At 45.0% G+C, this 22,595-nt stretch overlaps 1 protein-coding gene across 5 annotated transcripts in view; it reads right to left on the bottom strand.

The window, feature by feature from the left end:
* Nucleotides 1–3,575: 3,575 nt before the first annotated feature.
* The window catches only part of LOC135396452 (P-selectin-like), a 42,921-nt gene continuing 23,901 nt past the window's right edge, over nt 3,576–22,595 (bottom strand). For all 5 annotated transcript variants that reach the window (XM_064627423.1, XM_064627422.1, XM_064627427.1 and 2 more), the window contains 4 exons: nt 19,188–19,370; nt 18,091–18,261; nt 17,177–17,347; nt 3,576–10,391 (listed from right to left, as the gene is read on the bottom strand). In XM_064627423.1, coding sequence (XP_064483493.1) covers nt 10,180–10,391; nt 17,177–17,347; nt 18,091–18,261; nt 19,188–19,370 — 737 coding nt within the window. In that variant the 3' untranslated portion in view covers nt 3,576–10,179. The remainder of the gene's footprint in view (nt 10,392–17,176; nt 17,348–18,090; nt 18,262–19,187; nt 19,371–22,595) is intronic.

The raw sequence follows: 22,595 nt of genomic DNA, 5'->3' as shown, positions 1-22,595 counted from the left end.
TGTTAACGACTCGACTGACAGATGCCACATGGCCAAAAATCAACCACACGGTACCATAAAGAATGAATGGACCCCTATCTTTGCAATCCTTATTCGCTCTTCAATAATACGACTTCCTAGTGTTTTCTTTCCATCTAGTGTTTTGTGAGTGACCCGCTTAGTTGTTCATTCGGTACGATGCGCCGCAGCGCGCATACACGTTTGCGAAGTTACCTTCAATTAAAAGATTATTTGAGTTTAACAAAAAGGTACCTCTGAGATTTTTCTGCTACTTCTTGCAAGGAAGACGATGCGTCGAATGACACCTTGGTCACGCTTCTATCCCGACCTCCTCACACCGAATTTTTCGGTCAAAAATGTGCATTTTCTCAAATTTTCACACATGCCCAGCAATTTGGGACAAAACGTAAAGTAGGCTTCACCGGATACTGCTCCCATAGAGGCCATGTATTAGGAATAGAAAAGCGCGTGCAGCACGTTCAGTTGCTACCGCTTTGCATTCGTTCTCTAGTGGGACTTTGCCTGTGTCATAGCGAATCATATGGTGCAAGTTTCGTTGACGAATATTGGGGTCTTCGAGGTTCCAAATTTCTGACCTGTAAAGGAGGCTTCATGAGAGGCACTGAAGCGCTGGTTGAAGCCCTCAACCAGGTGAATTAGCGCAAATACACCGTGTACTTTGGAAGAAACGCGTGAGGAGTTGAATGCTCTATATGGCATCTCAAACACGCGACAGATAAGTTCCCATAATTTGTTGCGCATGCAAACAAGAAAAAAATCTCTTGCTGTCACGAGAGTCTTCTTCGATGCACGGAGCTTGTGAGGAGGTCTGAGGCCAATAGACCTCTACCTGTTTGTAAACAAATGACGTCATAGTGTTCGACAACGCCACGTGTTTGGTAGAGTCGAACTACGTTCAAAGCTAGTGGCGAACAAGGTCGCGCCCGAAAGCCGCGGTCTTGGGATTACGATGGTCTCTGAAAGGGACGCGGCCTTCGGTCCTACTTTTCTTTCAGCGAACAACTGCCCATTCCTGGAAACCAGCTCTCCCTTTCCGATCTGTTTCGGTTTCGGCCTGTCTAACAACGTCATGATGACGTTTGTCGGGTGACGTACGGCTGGCCAGAGGGCGCGAGTGCGCATTGCTTTCAGAGATGCCTGTGGCAGTTTTGTGCAACTCTGCTAAGTACACGGTGTGCTGTTTGGCATAGCCACACAGTACTTCATACGGCTGGGATATGCTTCGGCTCTCTTACTCGTTCTCTGAAGTGCGCGGGATTGACGTTTTTTTTCTCTAGTGAACATGTGGATAGTGAATTGCGAACTTGCGAGTAGAGCACCTGAGTAGTAGTTTTTGGGGGTGGGGTGGGGTGAGAATTTTGTTAGGAGTAGCAGAACAAATCGGGAGACAGAGTTCAATTTCTCCTTGTTTTTTTTTTCTTTCTTAGAGACAAACAAACAAACAAAACGTTTTTTTCTTTTCTCTCAAGCAAATGTCAAGAAAGGGACGCTACTCGTCAAGCAATACGCAACATAGAATAGGTAGGCACGCAACATAGGAAGGGTTTTGTAGTGTGAATGTGCAGGATGCAGCGGGATTAGCGGCATGATAGCAGTCTTGCCCTGCGGGTGGTTTTATAGGCTTAGCGCCGTATGGGCCTGTTGCTCTGGGCCAGGTGGCGCGAGTGAGCAGCAACATCAGCGCCCCAAATCATGCAACACTCCCCAGTTTAGCAGACGACGCGGCACTTTCAAGTACACGGTTTCGAGTTGTTCGCGCCTTTCAAGAAGCACCGCTTTTTCTGTTGATTTCCTGCAGGTTTTGTAGCTTCCTTGGCACCATACCGTTTGACACACCATGCAAAACCCGCTGATGGAACTCCTTACTGTTGTGATCCGCGGCCGTTTGGGCCCGAAATGGCGCTGTGCAAACTTCACTGCAACAGCCCTATAGGCAAAAGGAAATGTTAAAAGAGCCGCGGTTTTTCCTTTTTTTCGAATTATCCACGGCGAATTAAACAAAAGCAAGGCTATAAGATGAAATTCTAGAGCATTATTCGTCCTCTGATATGCGATTTGGCTCTGAGGGTCCCGCATAATTCATTTTATCAGCACTACAAACCCGGGAGTTTATCTTGGCGGACCCTGTATATGTCACAAGTCAGTATGTGCTCAATGTTTTATTTCACGTCTCTCAGCACCCCACTTCCTTGGAAGTTCAGCAGGCCTTGGTAACATTTGCAGAGGAGTAGGACATTTAACATAGCTACGATTTTATGATCGGTGCCTGGAAGTTGACAAGGGCCCCACACACTTCCATTACTTTACCCATGTGGGGAATTAGGGCAAGCGGTACGCCGTTGTTCAAGACATTATACAGTTTCAACCTCTGAATTACACGCTCTACATGGATTCTTACTTGTGCTATGACAAGTGTAGAGTTCATGTCCTCTACAGAAAGCTGACCTCCCCCAGTGTTGAATGGTGGCATCAGGAGAACAGCTCCCATCCATTATAGTTTTTATCTCTGGGAAACCCTTGTCGCTCATTACCAGGCAGAACATGTGTGAGAAAACCAGACTGCCTTGTTATGAGGGAATTTGAGTGCCGTCCCCCATAGGGCTCAGAAACAAACGCAATCATGCCATTGGGAATGATACCCACAAGCCACTTAAGAGTGTATCCCCCCTTATAGTGAGAATAAAGGTACTAATGTTGTTCCTACGAACGCTTGTGGCACGAACGATAGTGATTAAGCGAAAAACTTGAACCAACACGTGCGACTGTAGCCGAAGCGAATACGAGTGTACTTAGCAGAGTTGCAAGACTGGCCCACCAGGGGAGAAAAGCAGCGCTGCCGTCGCCCCCCGAAACTCCAGCCGAACATGCCTATAGCGTGCAGGCAAGGAATATCGTGGTATGAGCGGTGGTAAACAAGCACATAGGCCGATATTAGAGCACTAAGTTGGTTCCTTTCGCCTCGTAAAGCAGGCAGCATCCACCTACCGCCTGGAATAACCTCCTACCGGATGCGCGCATTGAAAATCAAAGAGCGCGTGTAGTGCGTTGTTTTTCTTATGGCAATTTCTTGCATGAATTTTTATATCTGGTTTGGTTCTTGTCATACGAATTTCGGATGATACGAAATATTTTCCAGCGTCCCGATCGAGAGATTCGTATTGTCTTGATTCTACTAACGACGACGATTCGACGTATATGACAGTTCCCGCATCCGGGATGAAATGAACGGAAGATCACACACGCGAAACTTGAGACAAAATCGCCATTGGTGCAGCGGTTGCCCGTTTCCCGATGTGGAAAGGGGGACATTGTCCCCTTTTGACCTGTTTCACTCCTTATTACAGGTCCAGTTAAAGTGGGTCATAAGTAAGAGATCAGTAATGCGCAATTCCTTGACCTTCGCATTGCGTCATGCGCACGAGGTGAGCTGGCTGGTGTGAAATCTCGAGTGACGGGGCTGTACGGCGTCCGACATTTTGGATCCGACCCCATTAACTCATTGGGGCCCGCGTCCGTATAATCGAGCATGTCCGAAAAATAGGTCTGCGACTGTATTGCACTTTCATATTTTATTACTCGTTTGCAACTTACTTGAAAAGCAGCTATTTATAGAACACAGCAACACTTTTTTTTCATTTTCACATTGGTGAATATAAATCCATTTCAAATGCTTCTCTTCTCTCGAATTACAAAAGAAAACCATTAGAAAAGTTTGCCTATACATTACAGCCACATAGCAGCACCTGGACAAATGTACAGGTCAGTACAAAGGACAAACAACAAATCCACACAGTTTTCTACGCATACTGTAAGCCAGCAGAATGGGTTCGAGATCAGCAGACTCTGCCATAAACCAGAATCTAATGCAACGCCGTCCAAAGCTATGTACTGTTCAACGCACAAGCGCAGTGAAGGCACTGGCAGATCGGCATTACTTTGATAGACACATTATTTGTCCAGTTGTTGTTGTGCTAGGTGACACCCATGGACACAACACAACAAAAGGGAACAGTGTGCAAAACTACCATTTGGAATACAAAATTCGATACATTCAACTCTATGGTAAACTTACACAAAATACAATGCAAATTTCACATCTCCATGAAATACCCGGAGAGGATATGCCCTGTTGTTTAAAGGGGGTTGTGGCAACTCGATAGATGTGGTTCATTGCATCATGGGTGTATTGCACTGCATGCCACAGTACACAACAAAAAATTATAATTTTTCTGCGTGTTGTGCTCACTCAAATATTCGCAATTTGTCCTGGCATCAAGGAGCAAGATCCTCCACCCTACCTACTGGTTCTCATGAGCGCCTGGTTTCTCCAACACCCCTTCACTGGTGGAGCTGCTCACAGTGACGTTGACGTCAGGTGAGTTTCGGTATTCGCAGTTTTGCAGTGCCAATTTTCTATGCTTCTTATTACTCCTTTTGCCGTAAAAATTGGAATGCAGGTTCACATCGATGTAAATAACCATCATTTACATTTATGCAACCAAACTTGAGGCAGTGTCACTTCCCCTTTAAAACGCCACTGCGGACTAACTCTCGTGTCTTGAGACACCCTACCAAATTTGTGCCATTGCAATCTAAGCACCCCACACAGTAATCTCTAACAACATGGTTCCCCTACGTGAAGCGGAAGTATCGTAAAATTAATTTCAAGTTTTCTGGAATATGACGTCATGTGGTGCTCAATCTGGCAATGCATCTGGCAACATTGCTCATGGCGACAAACTACTCCTGGAGAATCCAAATCTATGGAGTTTCGCCGCTTCTTTCGAAAATTTGTATAAGTGCGTAATGTTCACTGATGGCATCTATATCTTGCGTACGGAGCTGTTGAGCAAGGTTCATTTATCATACAAAGTAAAATAAATATCACTTTTTAGTCCATAGTGATTCAAAACTCATACTGTACAATACAAGAAGATAGAAAATACTGCTCAAGTATCTTTCCCTGTGTGGAAAATATTTTGCATTCATTAGCATAATTGCCTCAAGAACATGATTCACGGGAACCAAAATTCATAGCAGAGGCGGAAGGCACCGCGCTGCTTCATGCTCATATCGCTTTAAGGTGAAATCTTAGGTCGAGTAAAATTTCAAGAATGCTCCAAACTTGTGTTTGTTTCAGTTTGCTAGGGTAACAATACTTATATGGTGGGTGACATCACTGCTATACAGTACCTTGTCTGGTGTGGTCACTGGTAGGATTAATGCAGTTTTCCATGTCAAGTGCCACACTCTCTTTTCTTGTGTGCAGAAATTTTTGTGTGTAGAACCAGAAGTATGCGTCAATAGAGTTCCGAGTGAAGCTGCATTAACTGAGCACCATCATTTCCAGAAATGTACACAATAAAGCTACTTGCACGCTGCTGGTCGAAAACAGTGTTGGTCTTTGATACTTAAAGGAGTATGGAAGGGTTTGAAAATAAAATATGTCAGGAAGGGTAGACACTAGAATTACAAGCCCTGGAATACATATTTGCACAAAAAGGAGTGCAGTGCGCAAGCTTAATGCCCAAGAGGGCTTAATGCCCAAGAGAGCTTTCAATCTAGCACATCGAAAAAGCTGGTTCCTTCGGTTTCCAGTCTGTGACATCACGTCTTCTGCATACATGAATGAACATATCAGTGGAAAATTTAAATTTCTGAACATGACTTACCCATGCTGAGGCTGTCACACCAACAAACACAAAACCTCCAATGTCTAAAAGCATAGGCCTCAGCTTGGTTAATTTACATGTATCATGTTCACTAGATGTCGCCTGCCTCATTTTCAGGGCAGTGCCATCTCTGTTTCAGAGATCCTAGTTTACGGCAGCAAAAATATTCCAATTCCACACTAAACTACTGGCAATTTCGCATTTTTCCATGACTGATGCCCCACGCAGGCAATAATAATTTCACTCTGTCGCAACTTTCCACACAGACGGTAATAAAATCAGACTTCAATGTGGTCAGATTACATTTTTTCAGGCTTCATATAGAGACCATTACATGCCCCCTGAAGTGGCACTTATCCCTACGAAGCAGAAAACTGTTGCCGCTCTCTGGTTCTCATAATTTGTACACAAACTGTCTGTCTGCCTGTCTGCAATGCGACGTTGTTACAGTTGACCTATAGCAACCCAGCTGCATCTTCCTCTTTAAGAGCAGACTGGGGACGTGAAACAAATGTATTGCAATTTGAGAGAGAGGGAGTGCTAAAGCATGTAAGTTTGGGGTTGTTCTGTATCAGCAAAAGGGTCTTGTGTATATTTGGAGAATGTACTGTTGTTATCTTGCGAGCTTACAATTGGCTGCTATGAACCGCCACATGCTTTAGTGAGGGAATGGTCCAAGATACATGACAAAGTGGGCAGCACTATTTTCATCTACAACGATAAACAAAATTCATTTTTTCGTGACCAAACTCGAAATCCGCATTTTCCGTGTCAAACGGAGACCTGGGATACCTGCTAGGATACTTGTTCAGCTTGCATGTTCTGTCTGTCCGCAAGATGCCCTTTGTTACAGTTACAGGTAGTCAAGCCAGTGTGGCATAATTTGTGTCACGCTTGACGGGTCCACAAAAGGTGTGTGTCAATGTTATTTCAATCTCAAACTTGGGCTTTTCAGGGCGCACGGAAAACCAGTTGGGTGTGAAACAAAATAGAGGACTTCTATAGTAGTGCTCAAAGAAAAGAGCAATACATGACTAGGTATCACACTTGCGTGACTCACATGTCTGGATATCGAGAATCTTGTAAAATAATTCATCGCTTTACATCGTGAAACAACTATGATGACGTGCGACGCCACAGTGGTTGGTCTGTGGATTAATTTTGCCCACCTGAGGGTTCTTTAACGTGCACGAAAATCTCTGCACACGGCACACCGTATTTAACGTCCCTCGCGGAAGACGGCGTGCCTAAGCAACTTGTACCTTGCCACCAAGTTGCTGGCGGTCCTCGGCCAGGTTTTACCCAGCAACCCTGGGATCAGGAGGCGGACACGCTACCAACCGATCCACTGAGGCCAGTTGAGAATCTCTGGAACAAAATCTAGAAGGCTTTGTGAAAAAAAGGAGAGCTCAGAATACCTATTGTGCCCTCAGTATAAACTATCGTACAGCAATACAATTGAAGGCACAAAGTGAGGCACATAAATGTAATATATAATTAGAGCCTGAAGTTTTCGGGACATATTTTTCCCCCAATTCGGGGGGTAAAAATCGGGGAAATCAACATGTGCTCAAAATTCATGCGAATTCGGGTGGGAAAACTTCCAGTATGCGAGATTCAGGGAGAAATCGGGCTCTATTACTCAAACGAACCATACTGTTTTGGTGCAAACGGTGATGTAACTGTGCTTGCTGCCAAACAAGCTAGTCTTCATTCCTACAGGCGTTTAGTGAGGGCAATTTTCAAGTAAAAAGCTGGTTTCACCTTAAAGAGGCAGCCTTCAATATGGGGTGCAAATTCAGGGAAGAAACGGGTGAAACCCTAAAACTTCAGGCTCTGAATATAATTAGGACCTTGTGTTTTCGGGTTGAAAATTGGGGGGAGGAGGGTAAGAATTGGTTTTTATTTCAGAAACAGTAAAATAGGGTAAAATCTGACCAATAAGGTTATACGGTAAAACCCGGGGATAACGATACCTCGTAATGATATCCCTCGTAGAGCGATGGTTCATGCTTTTACTGTCAAAATGTGCATTGTTTCTATGGATAAACAACATGCAGATAGCAATGGAGATCGCCATTTCGAGTACTCATACAGTGGTATCAGACGCTTTTCCCCTCGCATAACTTTCGCGCCACGTGGATGCTCGCACGTTCAATTGTTTCGTGAATGCGAGGACACAAGAAGAATGGGGACACCAGGAGGCTGACCACTTCATACCCTTGCAACCCGTTTCATGGGGTTTTAGCGTTTTTGTTTTCCCTGGTGACTGTCAGTTTCTGCTTCGATAACCTGCAGAGCAACTCTTGTTCAGTTGAGCCTTAGCACATTATCGGTACTGCCCGCCGTCAATGAATGCACACCAGCCGAACAAACGCAAAGCAACTGACCTGGTAATTATCGATGGGCATCACTGTGAGGCGAAAATGACGTGCATTGGTCAGCAGCACAGACTTTTGCAGTCTCCACAATCTTGAAGACCGGAGAGGAACTGAGCGAGCAAGCTACCAGTGACAATGCAACTGCGAAGCGTTCATGCGTTCAAGCGAGGATTCATGAGCGTGTGTACGCAAAGTTGAAGAAGCAACGATGAAAGATGAAAGTCACTGAAAAGGTTAGCCAGCTTGAGGCTTTGTTTGTATCTGTCCCTTCTATGTTGTTCCAGCCTCAGAACATCAGTTTATCTCTTGAAGAAGCACTTTACAAAAGGATTGTGGATGCACGTTCCCGCAATGTCCCAGCCTCGAGCTTACCGCGAAAGCCAGGCAGTTTGCCTTCCTACTCGATAATGAAAACTTCATAACCTGCGGAGGATGGCTGCAGAGGTTTAAGGAGCAGTATGGAATTGTGCACGAAAGTGCTTCAGTGGACAATTGCGGTAGGGAGGCACATCTACAAGAGCACCTCCAGGATATTTTTCAAAGGTACAAAGAGAAAGACGTATACAACGGCGATGAGACTTTTCTACCAGCTCCTACCTCCGAGTACCCATGCATTTGAAGGGGGAGATTGTGCAGGGTCAAGCACAGCAAAGTACGGATTACCGTGCCTTTTTTGGGAGGGGAAGCTCAAATATGGACGGCAGCAACGAGAGAAACCTTTAGTGATTGGGAAGCAGAGAAAGCCCGTGGATTTACGAATCCCTGTTCGTTACTGCCACAATCAGAAGGCCTGGATGATACGCACACTGTTCAGTTAGCGGCTTGAAGAGTTTGACGTTGACATGCGCAGGAAGCAAAGGAAGTTCCTGCTAGTTCATCACAATTGTACTGCTCATCATGTAGAAGTTCATTTGACCGTAGTGGAACTTCTTTTTCTGCCACTGAACACTACCACAGGGCTTCAACCGATGGACTGAGGATCCTTGCAAATGTTCTGTACAGACAACACAAAACAAAAGTTCTGTACAGATGTTACGTTGTTGACCGCATAATCTTCCGCACTGACAGGTGCAAGTGCGTAAAGAGAACGAGGTCTGTCTGAATAATGAAGTAATGCCACTGGTGGCTGTTCAGTTTCTGTACACGGCATGGCATGACGTGCGTTGGACGACGATAAGAAACTGCTTCCTGAAACGTGGCTTTGTTCCGCCTGAGGGAGATGTGCCTGCGTTCAACACAGTCACTAATGAGGACGACGAATCTCATGATCATGAGACATAATGTCTTCGACAACCATCCATAGAGTCAACCCAGTTGACAGACGCACTTCATTATACGATTACGTCAGCGCAGACGACGATTTGTTAGACACAGAGCTCATGACGGACAACGCAATCATGCGTGAGGTACCAATGGATGAGATGAACAGTAACAAAACCTCCGGTAGAGAGGAAGATAATTTGCCGTAGACATACATGTGCAGTGGCACTTTGTGTTATTGGTGCACATAAAAGTTTCATTATGCAGCATGATCTCTCTGCACAGTACTTGTCCCAGCTGAACGCTTTTAAAATGTGACGTTGCTATGGTCAATAACAAGTTACTTCAAATTAAGTGCTGAATTTTCCTGTGGCTTCTGACTGTCTCTCTTTTCTTTCCTCCTTTTTTTTTTTACTAGCAGGGTGACACACCATTTTCTTGATAGGGCACTTTTTTAAATAGCCCTTCTTTTACAATATTCCTCGTATAATGATCAAATCCGCGAATACCGTTGATATCGTTATACACAAGTTTTACTGTACATCGAGTGAATGAGCAAATTTTCAGGTGGAAAATAAAGAGAGTGTCTTGCATTTAAGATTAACATGGGATGCCGAGCAGCTGTGTTGGATGCGCAGCGCTTAGCGTTCGCCAGTGCCTGTATTGGCATCTGACTTTGCACTTTTGCAAGTTAATTTTCAAAGGTTTTCGTAGTTTACCCTAAGTGATGATTATGCAAATCGGGGGATAAAAACGGCTTCTGCTGGCTTTAACCCTAAAACACAAGGCTCTAAATACGATCCATTTGAGTTGAGGGTCACACAGCTGTTCATTATCACAATGTCCTATAGGCTCGTGACTGGGTAAGGCTTGTGCAGGTGTGCCACTTCATTTTGCGTGTGAGAGTCTGACGCACTGGGTTTCCTGATCTGTCGCCGATAGCCAGTAGGGCGGCGGTGGCGGCGGCGACACAATAGACACACTACGGCCACAATACATAGCACAAGCACTGCTGCACCTACACCTGCCGCAATGACCCATGGAAATGGAGCTTGACCTACAGCGGAAGAAACACATTATGTGACACAATATGCACCATAAGTAAAGCCCCTAGCTCTCTGCAATGGAAAATTAACATTTCCGCAAATTCAGATTTACAAATCCATGAAATTCTGCAGGAAAGAGATAACAAGCAAAAGAAGTGCTACAGCATTCTCCCGAGATCGCTTACAGACTCGTCCCACAGTATCTTCTCAGTGCAAAAAGAAAATTATACTCATCTCTGACAATTTCTCTCTGGGCATTGCTGATGTTAAATTTTATTTCGTCGTGGCACGTTCAGCCGTGCAAGTGCCAGGGGTGTCAGTCACATCAGGCATTGCAGTCGCGACTGATCGGGTTTAAGGCGGTGCATCACCACCGACGCTCTATGGGAATCCCGATACATTTTTCAACTCCCGTAGCGCAGCGAAAATTTGGTTGATCTCCGTGCAACTGCTTTTAAATGGAAGAGGATGCTTAGATCTAGTGCCTGATCGAAGCAGATTTTGCATTTTTTGTTCTTTTTTTTATTTATTCATACTACTGGCTTACAAGTAAGCCTAAGTAGGGTGGGATACATAACACTTAAGGTAAACACACAAGGTCAACAAAAAGTGATAACAGAAGACATTAATTCAGAACTGTCGCTATCAGTTTACAGAAATTCTCAACTGTAGGACTATTCATTATCGCCTGTGGTAGCTCATTCCATTCCAGGACAGTCCGCGGAAGAAAGAAAATTTAAAACAATCACTTTTCGCGCTGAAAGGTTTAACACGTAAACTGCGTGACTGCCTAGTTTCTCGGCCAGAGAAAGGTTGCAGGTAAAGTGTGCTGTCGATTTTGAACTTGTTGTGAATCATTTGGTAAAGGAACCTGAGCCGCTGCATTTTCCTGCGGGAACTAAGCAACTCAAGCCCTGCCCTATCGTAAAGCTTAGAGACTGAATCCAGCTTTCTGTATTTGTTAAAAACGAAGCGCAATGCTTTCCTATGCAGTCCTTCTAATTTATCAATATTGGATGCGGTAAAAGGGTCCCAAATAACGCTCACATAATCCAGAGCAGATAGTACATATGTCTTGTATGCCTTCAATTTTGTGGCGGCGGACGCTTGATGAAGATGACGATGCAAATAGTATAATTTACCCATTGCCTTTCTCACGATAGTATCAATATGCTGATTCCATCTCAAATCATTGCACAACGTCACTCCGAGATATCTACAGGAATCAACACATGATAGAACACATCCATCTATACAATACTGAAAGGACAATGGTATTCTTTTCCTCGTGACATGCATGTGTGTGCATTTTTGAAAATTGAGAGTCACTTGCCATGTTAAGCACCAATCATTAATCCTACGAAGACATTCATTAAGCTGAATCTGATCTAAGACGGAATTTACCTCGGTGAAAATTATGCAATCGTCAGCAAAAAGGCATATTTTTACGGGAATGTTCTCAGTGATATCGTTTAGATAAATTAAAAACAACAGGGGCCCTAGAACCGAGCCCTGAGGCACGCCGGATTCCACATAAGCCAAGTTAGAGCTGCTCTCACCGATCTGTACCAACTGCTGTCTGTCAGCTAGGTAGTCCTGAAGCCACGCGGTCAGATTTGAGGTTTGTGGTTTTAGACTCAGAAATTTTTATATCGTCGTCGAAAGGTTTGGGAAAAGCTATATTTCGAGATTCCGCTCGCTTACAAAATAGAGCCGCCCAAAATCGAAAATCTGGCTCGATCACGCACTAGAAAAACATATCAAGAACCAATACCAACAAAAAGATTTCATCTATGTTAAGCCGTTGACTCTGCACATTAGTTTTTCTCAGGTATGGTCATCCGTGGAGTACGCCGCTTCAGAATGGGCAGCACAGTGCTGTCATCTCTCATCGAGTGTGTCGTCACAAGCAACAACAATTTGACCGCTGGAAATGATATACCGCTGCACGTGGCCGGAAGACGACGAGGCCGACGCTGACCATGACGCGAGAGCACGAGCACGGGCAGCGTAGCCCTGCTCCAAATTTTGTTTATTGTTTGTTCGACGATGCTCATTTTCTCGGGGGAACAGTAGATGAAACTTATTTGTCTTGGAATTCCCAGTCGCAGCCACAGAAATGTGGAAGGATCATGCTTGTAAAAAAAATAGTGGCGCTGGATAGGTTATACAGTGAAATCTTTTCTTTTGCACTGGATGCCGGAAACCTGGCAGCGCTTTTAGCACTCATCCAGTAGGATGTCAACGGGAAGGGGGGTCTGTTGTTTCATGGGACAACTTTACAATAGTTATTTGAACTGCACTGGGTATCCCCTCGTCCGATGACGTTAGGAGCGCGGATCAAGTGTGGTCCCCTAGACTCTAAGCATTTGGAATTTCGGGCGGCCGTTGGAGCTGGTTGGGGCAGGTTTCAGACACGTCCATATAGTTTAGTGTACAATAAGGTACAGCGGACAATTTGATGGGCAAGTGTGCAGATATGCTTCGGCTGAGAAAAGTTATTCAGGATCGAAGTTGAATCAGAATGGAAGCTGAAATGGAATCTGAGCACTTGGGACCCAGGTCGAAGTACGGTAAATAAATGAATAGAAATGTTGGCTCCCTCAGATTGGGAAATGAATCTCAGCGTTACGACGTCATGAGCGAGCACTGGGATGGCAGAAGCGTCAAAAACCGGCGGCACGGCAAACCCACCGTGCCGTCTTCCTCACACCGTTACACAATGAGGGCGTCAGGGCGGACACTGATGAACGTGAGCATTGTTTCTACTCCCTCCTTACCGGCTGTTTCGCCGTGTCAGCGGCTCGTTTTGCGCTTAATAATGAGTACTATGTCCTCGGGCGTAACCTCCCAGAGTGCCGCGTCCGCACCAACAAGCGTGGTACTCTTCAGTGCCAACTCGCAGACTCCGTTGTCTCATTATCTGCGCTGTGACCAGGAACACCTTCGTCACTCGTCCTGCATTATAGTCCTTCATGTTACTCCATCCAGCAGTGTGGCAGGGTTCCGAAAGTCTTCCCCCGCTACCGCACCGTCCGCCAAGCACGCGACCACACTCCGAGGTGGGCTGGTCTCAGCTTGTCGAGTTGCAGTACCGAAGACGTCGACGCGAAGGGACACGATTATACCGAGGCTGGACTTTCATACAAATGGCTTTTTCTTGTGCATGCTATGAAACCATTAGTTTTTCCAGGGGATCTTTGCTGCGTTATGGATACATGAAAATATATGTGCAATTGTTTGTGCAATTTGACGTCGTTGACAGCAGCGAAGTGCGTATTTCAGATGACTGAATATTTTGGGCTTTAGGCTACATGTCAATATTTTGGGTTTTAGTTACATGTCAGTACTTTGGGCCTTCGTTGCATGTCAGTATTGTGGGCTTTAGTTACATGTCAGTATTGTGGGCTTTAGTCACATGTCAACATTTTGGCCTTTAGTTACATGTCAATATTGTGGGCTTTAGTTACGTCTGTCTTCACTAATGCATCTGTTGAGTAGCTTCAAGACGCTCGGAACCTATCACCCATTCAGTTGTGCACTTGCGGACATGGAAGTCGTTTCTGAACGCAGAAAAGGACTGCGCAGTGAACTAACACTGCAGTGCAAAATGTGCACACTAAAGGGTGTGGCCGACACTGATGTTCCACCAAGCATCAGACAAGATCATATTGGACGTGAACACCGCTGTAGTTTTGGGAGTCCTCTCTAGTGGAACGGCATATTGAGCCAATGCTCAGTTGCCATGTATGGTGACCGAAACATTCACGAAGTATCTGGACCAACTGGCGGACAGTAGCAAGCGTACAGGACAGAGTCACGTATCGGAACTGAGGAAGTGCGGTCTGTGGAAGTGCGCGCATGTCTACTGGTACCAGATCCACGACCAACTCCACGTATAACCAACCAGCAGTACTGCCTCTTCGTTGTAGGTACTGGACGACACCTTTCGGAACGAGAAAAGGGTGGTGTACCTTGCGCGAATTATAGCGACTACCTCCTGCCAGAGCCTGTTGACCCTCGCTATCCTCGAACCATGCGAATTAGAGTTCCGATTACAGAGTCCGATTACAGAAGGAAGTACGCTAAGCCAGAAGAATTGTAATCGGTGTGCCGTGTGCCTTTTGCTAATCGAGACAAGGTCATGTGATGTCGGCAGCCACGACAAGGACGAAAAAGAAAGCTAGAGAGGATTTCTGGAAGTTCTTGCACGGGCAGGCAAGATGACACTCACAATGACAATTTGTTATGAAATGCTCTCACTCTGAGATCCAAACTGACAGGACCACGAGCTGAAGGTCACTTCCGGACGAATGGGACATCAGAGACCCAGTTCACGGCATGCTGATCTGTGCTAGGGCGAAGTCTGGGGCCATGGTTAGGGACGACCAGGATGAGCACAACAGACCCGAATTATATACGCGACCAAACTGGAAACCCCCATTCGTACTTTACGTTCCTAGCAACTGTATGGTCCACGCACACACATTTTTCTCCTCTACCCTGCTTTTCTTCCCGTTTCTTCTTCTCTTTTGTCTTTTTCCTCTTTCTCCACTGATGTCCAAGGATATGGGAAACGTTATGCAGCCTCTTTGCAGTTTTATTTCATTTCCATTGACTGTGCAAGTAAATGAAGCATTGCGCACCACCACAACGTGGTCTGAAATTTGTAAGCCCAGGGTGACAGGAAATAAAGAAAACAGGTTGCGGTTTCGTTTCGCAATTTCCGCGTCATGTCGGTAGGCTATAACATGTCGACACCAACTTGTTTCAACCGCGTTGTGTCCAACCTAGGTTTTTTGTGTTACGAGAGATTTCGTTTAGTATATGAGCAAGCATTGCAGAAATCACACGAAACGGCTCGTGACTAACCCTTCGCCCGACAACAACACAGCACGGAACAGCAACAGATCAACGAAGAAGTTCAAGGGACAGCTGGACAGCCTGTGCGCAGCAGTACTGCATTTCCAAGCAAGCGCCAAAATGTTGTGAAGTGGTGACTGCGCGCACCATTTCGCTTGCTGCGCCATCCCTCGACTGTAGACGACAAAGTGCCGGCTATGATGCACCGCCTTAACCCTCGAAAATGTCGCAGATCGATTGAAAAATACCAGCACAGTTCTGTAATGTATCAAATATTCCGTAAAAATCACAAGATTCTGAGGGACACAGCAGGTTCCACGAGACATGGCCAATTCCGTGAAATTTTGCAGAATCACAGAAAGCTTGGGGCTCCAAACATAACTATGCATTTTCCATGTACTCCCCAGGACTTTGCACCATAGGCAGAGAGTTTTCAATCAGCCGGAAGAGGCCCGGGCTACTGTAATAAATACTGTATGTCAGCTACTGTGATAAATAAATCAGTCAGCTGCTGTACCTGAAATACCTGAAATAAGTTTCAGTCGAGAACGTGCGTTAAATATAGTCAAACGTCGATATAACGAAACTCAGGGGACCGCAATTTCTTTCATTGTATCGAATATTTCGTTGTATTGAATCGGAGGTCGCAAATCGCGACCTTGGATTCGAATCATGAGGGGGCGCGCAGTACATAAGCATCGATAACTCCCGCTATGATCCAGAAAGGTTTTTGTGAAAAATGACAGCAATGACAAATAAAGCACCAAAGAGCACCTACAGCATTTTATTATTGCGTGAATAGCCAGTTATTCGCGTCTGCGTTGTGCCTATAGAAGATGCGATGTCACGCATTGTTTGTATGCCGCCAAAGCTTCCACAGCTTTCTCCATATCGTGTTGCGCTACCACAAACCTACTGCAGTACGTCTTTCATAAGGCTGAGTTGCTACGACATGTTTGTCTCCGTAAAGAAAATCATCTAGGCTGACTTAGTCACACACGCCGCCACACAAACAGAGCTTTTCCCACGCGTTTGCGATGGCGCTTTGGGTCTCGTGCTTTGCTGTTGCCTTCATCCTGTACTTGGCTGCAACTGGACAGTTCAAAATCACCATGGAAAGGAACCTCAGAGGGAAAATTCCCAACCTTCCAATGACTCAGACTTCCTTTTGTAGGCACGGATTCCTCCCGACCCTAATCGCAAGTGCCATCCTTCGCTGTGGGAATGGGACGCTGGTTGTGCCCTTTGTTTTTCGTGACCCTGAAGTCGGCTTTGGGGTCATAAACCTTATCTCATTCTCTTGCTGTATCGAGGCGGTGGCTACAAAATGCTTTGTTGTAACGGGAGTTAAAATACCTTTGTCTCTGTGGCCCTCTGCCGGGGAATCCAAATTATTTCGCTCTATCGCGAATTTCATTATAGCGCGTTTCGTTGTAACGTGGTTTGACAGTACCGCATGTAAAGTGCCTCTACCATGCCCACCAGCTCTACCATGCGCAGTTGATAGTGTCGAACCTTAACCTGTAATCTATGATTCAAAGCTTGCTTACATGTGTGACATGCACATTATATGCCGAAGTTACAGTGTAGTTACAAGTGTAGCCTGGTTCCGTGTATGCGAACATACGACAGTATGACACGCGACAGTACGACCTTGCTTAGCACGTTCCAGCACTCTTACACCAGAGACCTACTGCTCATGCCTCCGTTCAATGTTGCTCTGTGGTTTGAGGAGCAGTTCAGCCAGGCAAAAAGTTTACTGCAAACAGCTCTTCCCAGAAACATGTTAGGCTCCAATTGCAAGCTTTGACATACAGAAATCATAATCGCTTCTTGCAACACGATGTTGGCATATACGATCTGTCATGGAAGAACCCAAAATGCATTCTAAAGATTCTACACAATTAGTATTGAACTTTGCTAATCCACACACCTGGACAGGTTGGAGGGCTTTGGTCCCAGGTGCCTCCAGGTAAGCAGCGTGCAGTGTATGCCATGTGTCCGTAATTGCACCTGAACGATACAGTCGATCCAACACTTGTCTTGTTCTCAGCGTATATCACTTTGCCATGGGCTGGATCCTCGAGCCGCTCGCAACTGAGCTCTGAAATAGCACTGCTGTGAGAAAGGTTTCTACAAACAGACAAAGTAAAGCCTGTAACATTTTGCATATATGATTATGCGTTGGGAACAGGCTCCCATACAGTGATCATACCACATTACTATTGTTTCATCTGCAAGAGGCCACTGCACAGTGGAAAATACACATTCAGGAACCTTTACGAAAAACTCATGTGCTGTCATTTCATCAGAAGAACACCAAGAACAGCAACTTTATTGTGAGATGATAAATGGGGTTCAGAAGAAGAATTTCGTCATTCAGCATGAATTGCGCTTCTGAGATTCCCGCAGGCAGCATCTGAGCGTCCCTTAACACTACATTTGTAAACCTCATCAGGCACCGCACCAGGATGTCTTAAGAGGCTGTGCCAGGAAACTTGTCAGTATTCAGAGTGTTCCAGAGTTCAGACACATGCACGCGGATCAGGTACGGTACTGGTAATTCCACATTACATGACAGATTTTTAGGGGATTTGCACATTCATTTGTACAAACTGTGCTCACTCCAGGTAACATTTCTTAAAGCTTCATATGTTCGTATAACAATCCCTGTCTTCTGCTTAATGACACCGAGGATTTTACACTTGTTACACACTAAAAAAAAGTAAGAAGAATCTGGTACTCCACAAAAAACACATGTTCAATTGTACCGTTGTAACGTTTCGAATAAAGATAACCTAAACATAAAGATCCTGCATGATTATTATTCTCTGCAGACCCACACACCTGGGCAAGTTGGAGGGCTTCTATCCCAGGTGCCTCCAGGTTGACAGCTTGCATTGTATGCCAAAAGTCCATGATTGCACTTGAACAATATAGTCGACCCAACGCTGGTCTTGTTCTGAATGTAGATCACTTTGCCATGAGCCGGGTCCTTGGGACGTTCGCAATCAACCTCTGAAATAGCACTGCTGTGGGAAAAGTATCTACAAACGGACAAGCTAAAGCGATTGAAAGCAATATTTTTAGGGTTAGACTTTTTGTGGTCGAGTGCCTGCCCCCAGATTCAGGAGGAAAAAATCGCATGCTATGTTTATATCTGTAATTCGGTGTGTGTGGTACATACGAGTGTTATTGGGTTATTTCTGTTCTTTCTGGCCAGCAAGCAACCTGTAGTTAAAGAACCATGTATTCCTCACAAATTATAGTCAGAGGTACCACAAATTGTATCATCAAATATAGTTTACTGTTGCACTAAAATATTTTGATCAGACATGTGTTCAGACTGCTACTGAACAGTGGGTGTCATACATGATTGGAATTCGGGAAGAAATTGGGTTTATTCTGAGCTGGTCCGAAACTGATTTGTGAGTAAATAATTGGAACCGAATAATAATTGGAATAATTGAAGTAAATGGAAGGAACCAGGTTAAACCCAAAAAAGATGAATATCTTATGTGCGTGCTATCACACCAGCCCAAGTGCAGCCTTTGCTTGGTGAAAACTGGCTACTTTCACATCTAATTTCGGATTCTGCAGAAGAACAAGAGCAATGTTCTTAGCTTACAAGAAGTGCCTGGTTCTCAATGTGCATTCAACCACATGACAGAATTGTGTGTTTTTGCACATTCTAGACCTCTTACACCAGACACCAATTGCTCATGCCTCTGTTCCCTGTTGCCCAGTGGTGTGAGAAGAGGCTTAGCCAGTTATAAATCTTCCTGAAAACACCACCTCCTGAGGAAACATCTAACATGGAAGTTTCAATATAAAATTATGCATTGAAGGATTTTAAAGCATGAATTCCGTATTTTGACTGCAGCCGAGCCCAAAATACATTCCAGAGATCCAGCATAATTACTACAATTTGACGACTCACTTACCTGGACAAGTCGGAGGGCTCTCATTCCAGATGCCTCCAGGCAGGCATCGTGCACTGTATTTCGTATATCCATCATTGCACATAAACAATATAGTTGACCCTACAGTGGTCTTCTTGTCAACATATATCACCTTGCCATTGGCTAGGCCCTTCAGCCGCTCACAGCTGACCTCTGCAACAACACCTGCACAAATACACAAAGCAAAGCAGTCAAACACATGCTATTACGCGCGCATGCGAGTATTGGAGGGGAGGGGAGGGTAGGAGAGGAGAGGAAGGGTTGACATATACAGTGATCATACTATGTGATCATATTTGATATCTACCCATGAGAGAACCTTCCTGCAGTGGAAAGCACACATTGATCAATCTATATGTAAAATTTAAATGTGATTGTTCAGTCTTTTCTGTCATCTCTTACTTTTTATTCTGTGTCACCTCCGCCAAGCTGTATTTCATATTAATGGGAACTGATCATTCACCATGAACAGCACTCCTGGGACTTACCTAACTCAGTATATTGCAATTGGAATTCCAAAGCTAGTCAGCTTCAAAGACATGTTCACCTGAACTCTTTGTCCTCTTCTTGTTCCATAACGAATAACCTTGGTTATGGTCTCACTCTCACTTATGGTTTGCACGTGGTTTATACATGTTATGGTTTCACTCTCTAACATCAAATCAAATCAGATCTATAATCAAACTCAAGCTCTTTAACTTCACACCCTCTAGTGAACATCAAAGCTGGACAATGTTTAGCATCGTCCCATGACATTTGGTTTACACTGCTTTAGAAAGAACTTTCACATCACATGTGAGTCCTCGATAGTGACAAGCTCAGATCCATTTTTATGATAGGTGTTTCAGTTACCACATACAGTTTTATTGAGCATATAGTGTATTGTTTTAATGTGCACAGTCTTTTTAGTTATACATGGTCACGGCACACCACACTTGAACTTTAGCACTACCTTCATCCCATTTACTACAGTTTCGTTCTTGTTCTTCATATTCTACTCCTGAGTTTTGACTTGATACATGACAGGAACAAGGATCAACACCCATGCTGGTTCCTGGCTATTCCTTGAAGGGTACATACTTGGCAATCATCTGCAGTAGCACTTAGCACCCCAATGTTTGCATGAGGGCCCTTGTGGGCTATGCCCAAGCCTGGAGCGAACATTAAAGCTGTCGCAGAGTTCATCTAAAGTCACAAACACTATGACAAGGTCTATGTCGTATTTATAGAGAAGGAAATGCCATGCAACTGTTTTAATGATGCCACAATGAAGTGCATGCCCGTCACATGGGACATTAAACACCAGGTACCTGGTAAACTTGTAACAGGTTCTAACAGACAAGCAGTTTACCCCATTTAGTGTATAATACGGTATCATTGGTACGGCCATAGGTCGGCATTTCCAAAAAAATTCATTCAACATCACATCACCATCACAGCCCATCACATCATAACCCATCATTTGACATCACCATCACAACTAATCACATCAAAACCCATCATTCAATATCAACATCACAGCCCATCACATCATTACCCATCATTTTACATCACAGCTCATAACATCATTACTCATCATTTGATGTCACAGCCTATCATATCATAGGTCAGAATTCAACTTCAGAACATTTTAAACTTTGAAGCTAAACACCAGTGACCGAGAGAAGAGACCGAAGGCGTTGGATACTGAGCATCATGCCTGCGTTCGGCGACGACTAGGCTTTTGCGACCGTTTTGTGACCGTAGGTTTTGTGACTAGGCTTTTGTGACTGTAGGCTGGCACCCGGGCAGATTTCATCTCTGATTAGTGGGGCAGCAGTCTACAGTGAGGTTCGTAAATTGAATGCGCACTGTGTTGCGTAGTGGTGGTGTTGTAATGGTAGGCGGGGCTCCCGCCCACTATTCACAGCGAGTCTTGGCAGGGCAGGGGTAAAGGCGGACGGCTATAGTGCTGTATTGAAAGCGTGTATTTAAATGTGGGGTGCGTGCAATAGGGAGGACTGGCTACAGTGGCGACCGGTATGCCGCTGCCCAGTCTTCGGATTGTTGCACAACGCGTCAAGTGTGTTGCACCCGATAACAGATCTTGGCCTGTGGTGGCTTTATGGTATCAACTTTCTTGATGCTGCGCTACTCCTTTTTATGGCTAGCATGTTTGCGGTTGAGACAATGACCAGGATCCCATGGTGGATGGAGGCATGTCGGCATGTGCCAGCAGAGGGTGAAGGGGAGAATCGTGACTTTGCCCGTTTTTCTGCGTCGAGCATTAACAGAGCCAATTTTTTCACTAGTCGGGTAGTTTCAGTACTCCAACTACAACGCTGAACGGCAAACCCTTCCCCTACCCCACCCCACCCTCCCACACACTCGATATAACAGCCCGAACGTGACGCATCTTTATCCTGCAGCCACCTTTATACCACAGTGACCACACCTGCAATGCAAAACTAATAGCGCGAACGCACCAAGGTCAACCCTCCTCCTTTGCTCCTTAAGGATGCCATCCATCTAAGTACAGCGCTGCCCCACCGACCGAGACCCCAACTCCGAAGTTTGAATGCAACGCTGAACAGCCAGCACCCCTCCTCTCCCACTAATCGGAAGCAAGGTCACGCATACGACTGGAACCTTCCCGCCACCGGTAAGCTCAGATTATCACAAGACATGAGGTCAGGTTCACTGAAACACTGAAGCTGGGGCACCATATTCATGTTTAGTCAAAGTATACTTCTATACAACTCCCCCCCAGAACTGTCAATGTCAGAACCTACAAACAGTGACGATATCAACTTGAAAAACGAATCACAAGGACTTCAAGCTATGCTATGCTATGCTAGGACTGCTATGCTAAGTGTAGAACATTCACAGTGCTACAAAATATGTGGTATAGCAGTGATTTGATTGCTGCGCCAATTTTCGCAAAATATCAGGAATCTGCTCCAAGCTTGCGCCAGACGTACTAAACATCACATCATTATCAGTCATTCAACATCAAACTCGACACCAGATCATTACCCATAATTAGGGTTCTGGGTTTTCGGAGTTTATTTCTGGGCGTTACCGGATGATGTTTTTCGGAGTTCATGATTTACAGCTCACTTAATATCCGAAATTCAGAAAAAACTTGACGATGCACCCACAGTTGTGCAGCGAAAACGCAGTTGTCACATTTATTGATTCAACACTAAAGAGACACAAGCTTAACAATATACTTTGTGCTATGCACACTGTTAGGGTTCAGTAGTACCTATATATAGCAACCTTTGCATCGCGATCGCGGGACGATGTTAACTCCTCGAAATCAAGGTACACCTTGACGTAATCACAGGGTAGCTTTCGCTTGTGTCCCATCTTGTCGTCAGCACTGCAACTAGTTGCCCTTTCAAAAAC

Source organism: Ornithodoros turicata, chromosome 6 (genome assembly GCF_037126465.1).
Source record: "Ornithodoros turicata isolate Travis chromosome 6, ASM3712646v1, whole genome shotgun sequence".
In the NCBI taxonomy this organism is placed as follows: domain Eukaryota; kingdom Metazoa; phylum Arthropoda; class Arachnida; order Ixodida; family Argasidae; genus Ornithodoros; species Ornithodoros turicata.
The sequence above is the reverse complement of the archived record's forward strand: the minus strand, read 5'-3'. Positions and strand labels throughout refer to the sequence as shown.